A 14,025-nucleotide genomic window follows, 5' to 3' on the forward strand; every position below is an offset into this window, starting at 1 on the left:
CTGAGTCTCCAGTAGCCTCTGAGACACTCAGCCATACTCCCCACTGGTTTTTACCACTTGCAGTTACAGGGACTTCTCTTCCCAGCTCTGGAACCCTGGGCTGGGGGGCTGGTGTGGGGCTGGGACCTCTTGCTCCTCATGGGTGGCCTCTGCAGGGATGATCCCTCCTGATCAAATAAATGGCACACGTGGGTGTCAGATCAGCTGTTCTGTGCCCCAGTTCCTCCTACCAATCTCAGTGTGCTTTCTTCTTTATTCCTCTAGTTGTAGAACTTCGATTCAGCCAGCTTTCAGGCAGTTCTGAATGGTGGTTGTTCTGTATTTTAGTTGTAATTTCAATTTGCTCGTGGGAGGCAGTGACTATCGCTTTTACCTGTGCCACCATCTTCTAGCTTTTTCTAATTTCCTTAACAATGTCTTTTTAAGTGCAAATGTTTTAAATTGTAACCAAGTCCAATGTACCCTTTTTTCTTCTATGGTTCATGTCTTTTATATCCTACCTAAATATTTGCCTAGCTAGCTTTCGGCAAACTGCGGCTCGCCAGCCACATGTGGCCCTTTGGCCCCTTGAGTGTGGCTCTTTCACAAAATATCACGGCCTGGGCGAGTCTATTTTGAAGATGGTGGCGTTAGAAGTTTAAGTTTAAAAAATTGGCTCTCAAAAGAAATTTCAGTCGTTGTACTGTTGATATTTGGCTCTGTTGACTTAATGAGTTTGCCGATCACTGGCCTAACCCATGGTCACAAAGATTTTCCTGTTTTCTTCTAGGTGTTTATAACTTTAGCTTGTTTCTTTAAATCTATTATCCATTTTTAAATTAATGTTTATATGTGGTGTAAGGTAAAGGTTGATTTATATGTATAGTTTTTCTATGTGGATATCTAATTATTCTAGCACAGTTTTTTTTAATAGAATACCTATTCTCTACTGAATTACTTTGGCACCTGTGTAAAATCAGTTACCCTTAAATGCATGAATCTCTTTCCAGATCCTGGATTTTTCCCCCCCATTGATCTAAATATTTCCGGCATACCAATTTCAGAAATGTCTTGAGAGTGATATTAAAAGTCTTTTAGCTTTGTTCTTTTTCAAATTTGTTTTAAATATTTTAGGTTCTTTGAATTTCCATGTTAATTTTAGAATCATATTATCAGTTTTACAAAAACAAAAACAAAAACAAAGAAAAGCCCCTTGAGCCATTGACTAAGATTATGTTGACTCTAGATCAATTTGGGGAAATTGACTTAACAGTTTTCAGTCTTCCAATCCAATATGGTGTCTCTGTCCACTTATTTAGATCTTATTTAATGTCAGTAATGTATTATAGTTTTCATAACTTCGGTCTTGCACATCTTTTGCTATATTCATAAATCATATTTTTGATGCTGTTGTACGTTTTAGTTTTTCAAGTTTTAATTTCTAATTGTCCATCAATATTATACAGAAATACAAAAACCTTTTTGTCTGTTAACCTTATATCCTGAAACCTTGTTAAACTTGTGTTATTTTTAGTAGCTTTTTGAGGTAGATTGCTTAACATTTTCCACATGGTCAATCATGTCATTTACAAACAAAGAGACTTTTCCTTCTTTCATTCTTTGTTCCTGTTGTTTCTTCTTATTGCAGTGGCTAGAACTTTTAACATTATGTTGAAAAGGTATTGTGAGATCCTTGCCTTGCTCCTAATCTTAGGGGGAAAAAGTTTTCTTTACTGTTAAGTGTGATGTTAACTGTTTGTTTTCTTAGATGCCTTACATTAGATTAAGTTCCTTTCTAGTTTGCTGAAAATTTTCATCATTACTGGGTATTGAATTTTCTCAGGTGCTTTTTCGATATCTATTGAGATAATCTTCCTAAAAATATCTGTTAGTGGTAGGACTTTATTTCATTGTAACATTATTATATATTGTCATTTATTTCATATAACATTTCATGAGGTCGATTAATTTTATCATTAATCAAATTCAAATAAATGTAATCCTAAATGCTTGAAAAATGGTTAGCTAAATGGATATAAATAGTGAGCAGAAGGGAATAGGAAAATTTAACCCAGGATGAAGAAGAACTGATAAATTATGCAAATAAAATCATTAATTAACATTCTGTCAGTATGGTATAGATGGTTTAATAAATATCATTAACTTTTATTTTAGGATGGAATATCTTCCTCAAGGAGGGATGTTGTTAATATTTCTAAAACATTTAGAAATGAATAAAACATTTAAAAATGTACATAATTTTATTTTAAATTAAACAGATTGGATATTTTTAATAATTCACTTTTATAAATAACACTTTTATTTTATTATTTTTAGTAGAATAAAGTCTCTTTCTTTTGCCTAGTTCTTGGGATTGGTTTTATGAAAAGTTAGTTTTTGATGTTGCTTTGACTTGAGTGTTTTTAGACAGACAGTTATCACTTTAAAACTCTAGTAAGTTTAGAATCTAATGTGGAGAGTCTAATGTGTTTTGTTTTATTTAATTTTCTTTTTTAGTTAGGCACACGTACTATTTAATTCATACTGAACTGTTTTATCCCCTGAGCTTTGTTTCTCAGAGATCATTATTAAATGTTGGTTATGGCTCTGAGTCATAGCAATGTGAATTACGTATCCTTAGTACATTGTGAAGAGCAAGTACTAGTGTACTGCAAGTAGCCAGGATGTTTGTTTGCCACGTATGCCTTATTCTGGATTTATGTAAACCAACTGTAGCTTGCTTTGTGGTTAACTTGAAAAGGCTGTGGTTTTGTTTTTATCCTTAATCTTGAAACAGGAGAACATGAAGTATTTTTACACCTGGTTCAAAACTCCCTTATTTGATTATTCTGGTTTGCAATTGCTATTAATATTTTTCTTATCTGGCTAAGCTTAGGGTTTGAGTTTCATATTTAATTTCAGACATCAGTGTTTGTCTGTGTGTATGTGTTGCAAAACCCTAAAAATAGCAGTATGAGGCTTTCTAAGTTACTCTTGATCTTAAAGGAACTTTTAAAAATCAAATTAATATTTGAATGATATCTTTTGAAATACATTAGCAAATTTAAAAAATATTACTTTAAGTTACTTCTAAGTGTTTTTATAAGTTTTAATATGAAATTGTAAAGTAATAAAAATAGTGTGCCTTCTGTGAAATTACATTTCTATTGGAATTAACACTGAAAAAGTAGTTAGGAACTTGTCATGTAAAAGACACATTAAAATAATTAGGAATTTAAACTAAAAATTACATATAAAATTACAAAATATCCAATTCAGAATTTAGTAGCTGCACATGAAGTGTAATTATATCAAAACATTTGTTGTACTTTTAAAATACCTAGAGGGCTGCAGTCTTCAATGCTTTTTGTATTCTCTAGCCTACTTTAATTATGTGGGCCACGTGGGAGGGTCTTTCCCTTTCTGTTGGCCATGTGCTTAGTGTCCCTGACCTCTATTTTACTTTTCTGCTGCTAATGTGCTGTGAGTTTGGAATTACATAATTGAGTTTAGGATAGAGTTGGACTTGGAATTAGGAATATTGTTGCTGCACTTTAAAAATTAAGAATCGTATGGGCATACAAGTAAAGAAGGAATAAGAAAGTATAAATTGATGTCTTCAGTTTGATAGTAGCTATCAAAAATTAAATATCCATACCTTTGACCCATTGGGTCTGCTTGTAGGGGTTTAATCCATAGCAATACAGACATGTGTGCAAAAGATAAGGATTCTTGCACTGGTGGGATCCCTTGGCCTGGCCTGCAGGGGTTGGGGCAAACTGGCTCTCCAACATTCCTCGAGGGATTCCAGATTGTGAGAGGACATAGGCCAGGCTGAGGGACCCCACTGGTGCATGATCGGGGCCGGAGAGGGACCGAGGGAGGGCTCCAGGGCGTGTCCGACCCATTTTATCCAGTCCCCATTGACCAGACCCCAGCAGCAAGTTAACCTACCAGTTGGAGTGTCTGCCCCCTGGTGGTCAGTGTGCATCATCATGACTGGTCGAACAAGCAGTTGGACACTTAGCATATTAGGCTTTTTAAAAAATATATATTTTATTGATTTTTTTACAGAGAGGAAGGAAGAGGGATAGAGAGTTAGAAACATCAATGAGAGAGAAAAATCTGTTAGCTGCCTCCTGCACACCCCCTACTGGAGTTGTGCCCATGCCCACACCTTAGGTACATGCCCTTGACTGGGATCGCAGGCTGATGCTCTATCCATTGAGCGAAACCGTTTTGGCTAGGCTTTTATTATATAGGATTTGATGTAGTGAATAATGGAGTTCAACCTATATGTTGTTTATCACTAGAGGAATAAGTAAATTTCAGCGTGTACTCTGGAATGCGGTGAGGAGAGGGCACTGTGAAGTGTGGAGGCTCTGGAGTCAGGTTGTCAGGTTTGCATTCTGAATCTCTCATTTGCCAAATGCATGACAAAGGGCCGCAGTTTCGTCATCTATAGAATGGAGGTAATTGAATCTATTTGTGTGACATTAAACCAAATTGTATAGATCAGTGCTTAAAATATTAGTGCTCCATAACATTAGTCTGTTAAAGTATGACTTTGCAGTTATTAAAAAGAATAAAAGGCATTTATAAAATTCTAGCATGGAAAATCCCACCATAATTTAAGTAAACTTATTCTAGAGAAATGTGTTCATATGACATTAGCACCTATTTGCAAATAAAAGTTTTTAATGATATATGTTCATATATTTTAATATATGTAAATAAATCTGAGAGGATAAACTCCCATCCTAACAGTAGTTACCTTTTTTGAATAAAGTTGGGTGGAGGGAAAGCAGATTATCATGTTTTTAAAGAAATGTCTTATTTTTTTAAAGCATGTATTTACATTTATAACTACATTTTAAATAAAGATTCCATAGACTCTAAGAATGGTAGCATTTTTTGACTAGCCTTTTTTTTTAAAAAAAATATATCTTATTGATTTTTCACAGAGAGGAAGAGAGAGGGATAGAGAGTTAGAAACGTCGATGAGAGAGAATCATCGACCAGCTGCCTCTTGCACACCTCCTACTGGGAATGTGCCCGCAACCAAGGTACATGCCCTTGACTGGAATCGAATCCGGGACCTTTCAGTCCACAAGCTGACGCTCTATCCACTGAGCCAAACCGGTGCCGGCTGACTAGCCTTTATTTTACTTAAAAAACAAAACAAAACTGAAAAGGTTTTCTTCTCTAAAGATGTGTCTCACTAGTGACTCATTCAGATTTTCCTTGTAGGAACATGCTTACCCAGCTGATGAACTCATGCCTTTAACCTGCAGAGGTCGAATTAGAGGCGAGGAGCCAAGTCGGGGTGATGTTGACGATGCCTTGGGAAAGTGAGTATTAATACAGGATGGCAGGCATCTGAACGTTCCTAAGTCTGAGACTTCTTAGGAGCAGTGTACGGTCATGTTTCTGGGATTGCTTGAATTTCAGTGACTGCTTTAAGTATTATATTAAGTTTCTTTATTCCCTCTGTTGTCTTCTGTAAAAAATTAATTAATTTGCCTCTTAGATCAGTGAAAAGTCGAGTTGTTTAAAAAGGATGTCACTTTTAACGTGTATAAAGTCATTGACATAATGTGTTGATGCTTTAATGTTTTTATTTGCATTAAAAAGTGCTAGTAAATATTCCTATTCATTTTGAAGGATGTGGAGCCGAAAAGAAATATAATGTTAAGGCTTTTACAGTTCTTCCAGTGCCTTATAAGTTAAATTGTACTACAGATGCATGGGGTACTAGTTAATAGAAACTGCCAGTCAGTAGGATATAGATCCATCTGCTTATACATTCATGGCTAAAATAATCAGAATTCTAATGTTTTGTGTCTCATTATACTTGTTTTCTTAGATTTTCCCTGACACTGATTGATTCTTTGGACACTCTTGTGGTAGGTTTGATTCTTCTTGAATTTACTTATGTTATAAATTTCATAATATGCACATAGTAAATCTGAAATAGAAGCCTTTAGAATTCCATATATATTGATCTTTGCTTCTATTGTAAATAAATCTTTTACACTCAATAGAGTTATGAATGTCAGATAAAATTCTGTAAAATTATGGAGATACTCAGCTAATTTATAGGTATGTCAGCTTAAGGTTGTTGCTGCAGAATTTACATAGATTTTGAGAATGAGAAGGGAAAGCAGTCAATTTAAAATCAGGTTTTATATTTTATTTTACTCAGTCCTTACCCTGAATTTTACTTTTACCTGAATTTCATTCAGGTATTCTTATGGACTATTTTATGTCTAAGTTAAAATTTTTAATGAGTATCAAATCAAGTAAAAAAGCATTACAGAATATTATCAAATGAAAAGATTAAACAGTTAAGCAAAAGAAAACTACTTAAAAATTTTTATTTATTGATTTGAGAAAGAGAAACATTGATTTGTTATTACACTTATTGTGCATTCACTGGTTGATCTTGTATGTGCCCTAAGAATCGAACCTGCGACCTTGGCATATGAGAATGATGTTCTAACCAACTGAGTTACCTAGCCAGGATCAGAAAACTACTTTTAAGGGATCTAGGCTCTAAATAACATCTAATTGTGCCATCGTAATTTAGACTGAAAAATCAATGCAGCCTGTGTAGGGACAGTGACCCCTTCATGGAACTCACCACAAGAATCCACGGAGTTCTTAGCTTAGTCAGGTTTCTAGACTCTCATGGTGGTAGTCATCATCATCATATCACTTAAGTACTCTACTGGAAGTACTTCACATACATTGCTTCATTTAAGAAAACAATCCTATGAGAATAAGTATCCCCTCTTTGTGTATATGAAGGAACTGACTCAGAGATAGAAATTACTGTGATTAGATAGGTAATGAGAAGGAACCAAAATTCAAATCAGAGCTTGCTCTTGACCTCAAATTGTACTGCCTCCTTAGTTAAGAGTGGGGGCGTCCACGTGGTGAAGGTGGCAGGTGGTGTTTGGTTTAGGGTCAGTTGATCATCCCCTGAAGGATGTGCTTTCTTTTAGGAAGTAACTTTTAAAATTATGTTTAGTGCATAGGATGGTTTTTTTTTGTTTAGACTTGGAAACCACATCCCTGTGGTAGCTGTAGGTCATGGGTTATATACATTAAGAAACCAGTTAACAGTTCTGATGATGATTGATTAAAGTCCTAATAATATTTCAGTGTCTTAAAAACTTTATAAAGATTCCTTATAATATAATTAAGCACTTGTTTGTTTTCATTTTAGATATGACATTATTATATGTTTAAGGGAAATTTTTTTTAAACATTTATAATTTTTTTAAATTTATATTTTATTGATTTTTTACAGAGAGGAAGAGAGAGGGATAGAGAGTTAGAAACATCGATGAGAGAGAATCATCGATCAGCTGCCTCTTGCAAACCCCCTACTGGGGATGTGCCCGCAACCAAGGTACATGCCTTTGACTGGAATCGAACCAGGGACCTTTCAGTCCACAGGCCAACGCGCTTTCCACCGAGCCAAAGCAGTCCCTAAGGGAAATATTTTGTATGTGTCACTTTTTATAGTCATAAGATGTTAATTTGCTTTTAGTAGCTTATTCTGAGGATATTTTTTTTTTTACTTTGTAGTAAATAACTTGATTTTTATACTTTTTTTTATAGGTATTAAATAAAACTAAAGAATTTGAAGATGCAGTGAAAAAAGTTTTAAGAGATGTTAATTTAGATAATGATGTAGTTGTATCAGTCTTTGAAACAAACATCAGAGTTCTTGGGTAAGTATGTAAGACATTAAAGCTATAATTTTAATAACAAAAGCTGAAGGTATACTATTTATTTCTTAATGGTAGTAAAGCAAGACATTTCTTATGCTTAAAAGATAAGAGTTGGGGTATGAAACAGGCTGTGAGAAGACTGTGCATTGAATCAGGCTCAGGTAGCAGCAGGTTTTGGAAATAGTTACAGACTTGGTATACATCCCTGTTTATTGTTTTAAAAAACTCAGTTGAATGCTTGCCTCTTAGCTACATCACAGGTTTTTCCCTAGCAACATAGTTTGCTAACCTTTGCCAGCACTTCTTCAAGCCAAATGAAACTAAATGTATAGGATTACCTTTCAACTACACAATTTGAAATACTGAAACATTTAAAAATATGAGTTGCAATATTCAGACCTCAACACTATTAGTTTCTATATTTAATGGTTACTTTTATGTTGAACTCATTTTCTTTTATCAAAGTAAGTCTGTTCAATTAAATTTAAGAAATAATTTTTAAAAGTTAAAAACAAATTAAGAAATAGTTATATAGCTTTTTGTTTTTAACTTTTTAATGTTATACTTAAGAGAGGTAAAGATTGCATAATGATATAATTAAATTAGTTTAATTTTTAAAAAAATTAAATTTGTCAAGCTTGTTAAAATATTGATAAGTGACTTCTTTGATGTTCTTTAAAAAAATTTTAGGCTTTAAAGAATGCTAGACACTTTATAACAGGTAGAATATCTGATTTTTTTTAATACTTATAAAAGTTTTTTTAATTATAATTATAAAAGTTTGCCATAAATGAGTAGCTAGGGTTAGGTAAGAAATTAAGTTCTTTCGTGATCGTATTTGTGCAAAGTTGTTGATAACAAGACACTCACATCTTTTTTTTTAAATATATTTTTATTGATTTCAGAGAGGTAGGGAGAAAGAAACATCAGTGATGAGAGAGAGAATCATTGATTGGCTCCCTCCTGCACACTCCCTACTGGAGATTGAGCCTGCAACCCAGGCACATGCCTTGCCGGAAATGAGACTCTGGACCCTTCAGTCCACAGGCCAACTCTCTATCCACTGAGCCAAACTGGCTAGGGCAGCACCTAGATTTTTTTAGGCGGTGACGTTCAAGTACCTGTAAGATATGGGCCATGTTTCACCTCTATGATTGCAGGGGTCTTTTGGGTGGACACTCATTGGCAATCATGCTGAAAGAAAAGGGCGAGTACATGCAGTGGTACAATGATGAACTTCTGCAAATGGCAAAGCAGTTGGGTTACAAGCTTTTACCAGCTTTTAATACCACCAGTGGCCTTCCTTATCCAAGAGTAAGTAATTCTGAAAAATATATACTTCATATTTTTTTATATATAAAGTCTTTATATACTGCCTTTGCTATTTAAAACAACAGTGAATTTTTGTGATTGGAGCCATTGTTCCTTTCCTGCTTGAGACTGGAGACAAGTGCTTTATAGCTAATAACAAATTTATATTGACATTTCAGTTAATTTGGATTTGAGTGGTGTGAAAATTTAGATGATTTTAAACCTTTTGTGTGTCACTGCATAACAGATTAGATTATGCTGCAGAGGGGAAAACAAGATGTTTGGGCACTGAATGGGTGGTGCAGAAGATGCAGTAGAAGCAGTGAGAGTAGGTGAACTTTCCAGAGGAGAGTTTAGAGAGAGGAGGGGAATGGGGAGCAAGTGGAGCATTGAGGAGGGGAGTGTTCAGGGACATAGGGAGGAGAAGTACAAAGTAGTGTATGGCATCATAAAATCTTAAATAGAAAGCTTCAAAAGGAGATGTTCTAGAAAACGTTAGAACTGTGTGCAAAGGGTGCCTTGAAGATGTATCATGGTAGAACAAATGGAAAGAAGGGTTCAGTTGATGAAAGTATAGGACCATTTATTTTGAAATTTCTTCTCTATTGGTTAAAGAGTCATTTGATGGTAGAGTCATTTGAAAGTTTTATGCTGTGTGCCCCCCTCCCCCCAAGAAAAAAAGGTTCTATTTAAAGCAAAGGGTTAGAAGCCTTCAGAGATAGAAAAACCTCTCTCTCCTGATTTATTTCATTCTTTATTAACACCATTACTCTCTCCCTCTTATCCAAATCAGACACCTCAGCCATTACCAAGCTCTGTTCAATTTTTTCTTATTGCTACTATTGCTACTACTATAGTTGAAACCAATATCATTTCATTGTGAAGCTATTGTAAATGCCTGTTTTACTCTTTTCTCTCTGGTTTATGTTTTAGAGACTTAACAAATTAATCTTACTAAAACATTTTTATCAAATTATCCTCAATTTGATGTGTACAAGTTTCATTGACTCTGTCTGTTGTACTAAATGCCTTCACTTTCAGAATTCCTTATGGTGTGGCAATAAACTTCCTTTCTAATGGTCTGTCATACCCTATACCTCAGTGAAATGAGTATTTCATTTCAAAACAATCTGTTAGTGTTCCCTAAACCACCTGGGGTTTTACTTATTGATTTTTTTCATTGCCATGCCATTAAGCCTGCATCTCTATAATCTGGAATAACCCCTTTACCAATATAAATCAAATAAGACTCATTTCTTCATCAAGAAGTCGCTGACTAGAGATACAGCATGATATTAGAGCAATGCTTTTCAAATTAGAGATCATAGCCCATTGATTTTACACACCCATATAATGGATTGTAACCAACACTTTTCCCCCCCTTGAAACAAACTAGTATTAAATCTCTTATTTAAATTTCTAGTTTTTGATATTTTAAATATCTCTTCTTTATACATGTCTTTATACTTATTTCTTCCATAGGATAAATTACTAGAATAGGAAATAATAAGCCACAGAAATAGAGAATGCTTTTTAAGATTTTGGCACTTATTGTCAATTGTTCTTCAGAAAGTTTCTACTTTTATAGTTTCTCAGTGTTGTATAAAACTATATGTGTTATTGTACTGTTGCCATTAGTGTATATTATTATTCTTTTGTTAATTTAATGAGAAAAAAATGTGAATCATCATTTTTGTGCAGTACTGTAGCCAACATAGCACCCCACTCCCCCTGTCTCACCTCCATTCACTTCTGTTGTGTGTTGATGTTTCCTTTCTCCTTGCTCAGATAGTCCTAGAGTCTGTTGATTGGCATTATTAAGGTAATAGGCATCCCCAGTGATTGGTTTCTGCAGTTTGGGAACATACTCATGATGTTTTATATTTGATTTTTTGTTTTTATGTTAAATCTTTGGCATATATTTTCTTTTTGGTTATTTATTTGAACTATCGTAAAACATATTTTTAATCAATTTCTGGTCAATTTAGTTCTGGTTAATCCAGGTTTATTTTGTAGTATCATAAAAAGACAGTATGGCTGTTTTGAATTATAAAAAAGTACTCCTTTGAAAAAAAAAGTTTTGTACTATTTGTTAGTCTATTAGCAAAGCAGCATACTGTACTCTATATTTCAAAACTTTTAAAACCTGAAAACAAAATTTTAATTTACTTTTAAATACAGACCATGACTTAATTAGTGTTTTCTTTATGAAGAACTACTTAATATACTGGTTTTTCAGATTCTCAATCCTAATTTCAGATTCTCAATCTAGGGTTGGTCTAGTTCCCTATTCTTATATTAGTTAGTTCAAATGTCCTGCAAACAGAATTGTTACAGAAGTTATTTTCTCTGTGTAATTTTTACAGTGAATTGAGTTTCAATATTGTTGAGAAAGGAACTGAATGAAAACTTATTAGCTCCATGAATATATTTCCCTAGATGTTAATTGGAAAGTCACAAAGCTCAACAGATGGAATTTCAGTGTTTAGTTGTTTTGTGAATTATTTTCATATTGTGATAAGTCTTGATTAAAAAATTTTGACTCATCTAGGAATCATTATTTTTTGATAATTGCTAATAATCACCTAATGATTTTATTTAGATTAATTTAAAGTTTGGAATGAGAAAACCAGAAGCTCGGACAGGAACTGAGACCGATACCTGTACAGCATGTGCAGGTACCTTGATCCTTGAGTTTGCTGCTTTAAGTCGATTCACAGGAGCAACAATATTTGAGGTTTGCTTTTCATAGTCTTTGCTCTCCTGGGTATTGGGCATAACTGATTTTATATCTTTTCCTCATTGGTCAACTATTAGGATTATCAATCAAAAGATTACTGATATTTTATTGAACTTTTGTCTAAATTTTATCACAGTCTTTATCAGAAAATATAGAAGTCATTGTGAGATAAATATATTAAACACTATTTTCCAAATGAACACTAGTTGATTTATTGACTTCTCTCACAAAGATGTATTACATGCTATTTAAAAAGTGGATCTGATATGCCTGTTTGTTTCAAAGATGATGTACGAACGTGTCTTCTCCAATTTTCTAAATGAGAGTATCTAAGGAGATTTTCACTTTGAATTTAAGTGACAAAAATTATTTTATCAAATGCATTTAATTATGCCAGAAATTAGTACATGTTAATAATACATGTGTGTGAATGTGAACTTGTACTACAAGAGTAAATGAACCTGGATGGTTTCACCTGATGATTTTATTTAGATTAATTTAAAGTTTGGAATGAGAAAACCAGAAGCTCGGACAGGAACTGAGACCGATAAATAGCATTTTTAGAACTATTCTTTTTAACTAAATTTGGCTGAAAAAGAGCCGTTTGGCTTGCAAGGAAATTTAACATATATTATTAATTGTTATCTTGGGAATTTTAGTTAATCCTTAAAGTATGCTATGGGCCTTTGATTTTTTTTTTTTTTTCCTGTTTTCCAGAGACATGAAGTTATTCAAGTATGCTTTTCCTCTTTTTAATTTACAGGAATATGCTAGAAAAGCTCTTGATTTTCTCTGGGAAAAAAGACAGCGAAGTAGTAATTTAGTAGGTGTGACCATAAATATCCATACAGGAGATTGGGTGCGAAAAGGTATGTAAGTTGGCTTTTTAAAATCAAGCTTCTACATCAGTGATCCCCAAAGTGGGCTACAACCCCACAGGGGAGCAATTTGGTTTTTAAGGGAGACAATTCGAGAATGAGTTATTAACAGTGATTTTTTTTGCATTTCTTATGGTTCTAGGGGCCTCATACTAGTATATAGTATATAAATATATATTGTGACATATTTATGCATTTCAGTTCTCTATGATACGTTTTAGAACTTTATTTGCTATTTTTTTCATATCACTTTATTACTCTCTTTTTAACAATTTCTTAATGATTTCTTCCTTAGCACTTCAACTGTCCTTTTGTTCTTTATTTTTCTCTTTCATGGATGCCATGTTCTTTGGAAGCTTGTTTAGACCAAATTAATGGCCTTTTATGCTTCCTCCGTGTGAATAGGAGTTCACTTTTTGAATAATAAGAATTATATGTCACAGCGGGGCATCAGGATTTTAGAGATGCTTAGGTGGGGCATGGCCAAAAGAAGGTTGGGAACCACTGCTCAATATCCTTAGAATGGTTGGGAAATAAAGGATTTTCATTTGTTAAAGTAATCTTTGAGACAGTATAAAGCAGTGTTTTTCACATGAATCCTGGAATTATCATTAATTAGACTGATTTTCTTCTTTGGTGTGCCAAATAATAGCATACTTTTATTATATTTAAATAGGTGATTTAGTGTTCGATTTCATACCTTAATGGATTTAGAATTAAAGATAGAGGGTGTAGTTGAAACAGTAGAACTAATTTGAGAACCTCAGCCATCAGAATACCTTAGCCATCTCACATGAAAGTATAGTTAAGTGGAAATCTGTATTTAACAATGTTCTTAATAATTCTTACAAAATTAGTTTAAATTATGAGATAAAGCATATAACAATGTTATATGAGTAAACAGGATATAGGATTATATTTTTAATATGTAACAAGCACCCACAAATGGATCATCGATTACAAAAGCAACTTGCTTGACAACCTGTTACTTTTGCAGGTGATCCTTGATTCTTCATACCTCTGCAATATATTTGGACTTATTTATACCATCTTTATCACTTGATTGTGTCCCACCTTTTCTGTTTATCTTTAATTTTTAATTGAACACTATAATTGCCTTCTAGTAAGACATGAACTTTAGTAAGCTCTCCTATCTCTTTGTCTCCCCCCAACTCCACTCCATAATCCCTCTTTTTGTTGATATCATGCAGATAATGCATTCTTATTCATTATGAATGAGTACCTTTACTCTTTTTTCTTTGGTCTGACTCCCTCTTTCTTTAAAGATAAACTTTATTAAGATATTTAGTCACTTATACTTTGAGCTTTTTTTTTTTAATCCTCATCCCAGGATATTTTTTTCATTGACTTTTAG

The 14,025-nt window shown here is 33.6% G+C and overlaps 1 protein-coding gene across 5 annotated transcripts in view; it reads left to right on the forward strand.

The window, feature by feature from the left end:
* EDEM3 (ER degradation enhancing alpha-mannosidase like protein 3) overlaps nt 1-14,025 on the forward strand; it is a 56,405-nt gene that overhangs the window by 10,401 nt on the left and 31,979 nt on the right. For all 5 annotated transcript variants that reach the window (XM_045583149.1, XM_036442842.2, XM_036442843.2 and 2 more), the window contains 6 exons: nt 5,230-5,330; nt 5,846-5,885; nt 7,609-7,721; nt 8,882-9,035; nt 11,635-11,769; nt 12,536-12,641. In XM_045583149.1, coding sequence (XP_045439105.1) covers nt 5,230-5,330; nt 5,846-5,885; nt 7,609-7,721; nt 8,882-9,035; nt 11,635-11,769; nt 12,536-12,641 — 649 coding nt within the window. The remainder of the gene's footprint in view (nt 1-5,229; nt 5,331-5,845; nt 5,886-7,608; nt 7,722-8,881; nt 9,036-11,634; nt 11,770-12,535; nt 12,642-14,025) is intronic.

The sequence above is a fragment of the Pipistrellus kuhlii genome, unplaced genomic scaffold (assembly GCF_014108245.1).
Source record: "Pipistrellus kuhlii isolate mPipKuh1 unplaced genomic scaffold, mPipKuh1.p scaffold_m20_p_18, whole genome shotgun sequence".
NCBI lineage: Eukaryota > Metazoa > Chordata > Mammalia > Chiroptera > Vespertilionidae > Pipistrellus > Pipistrellus kuhlii.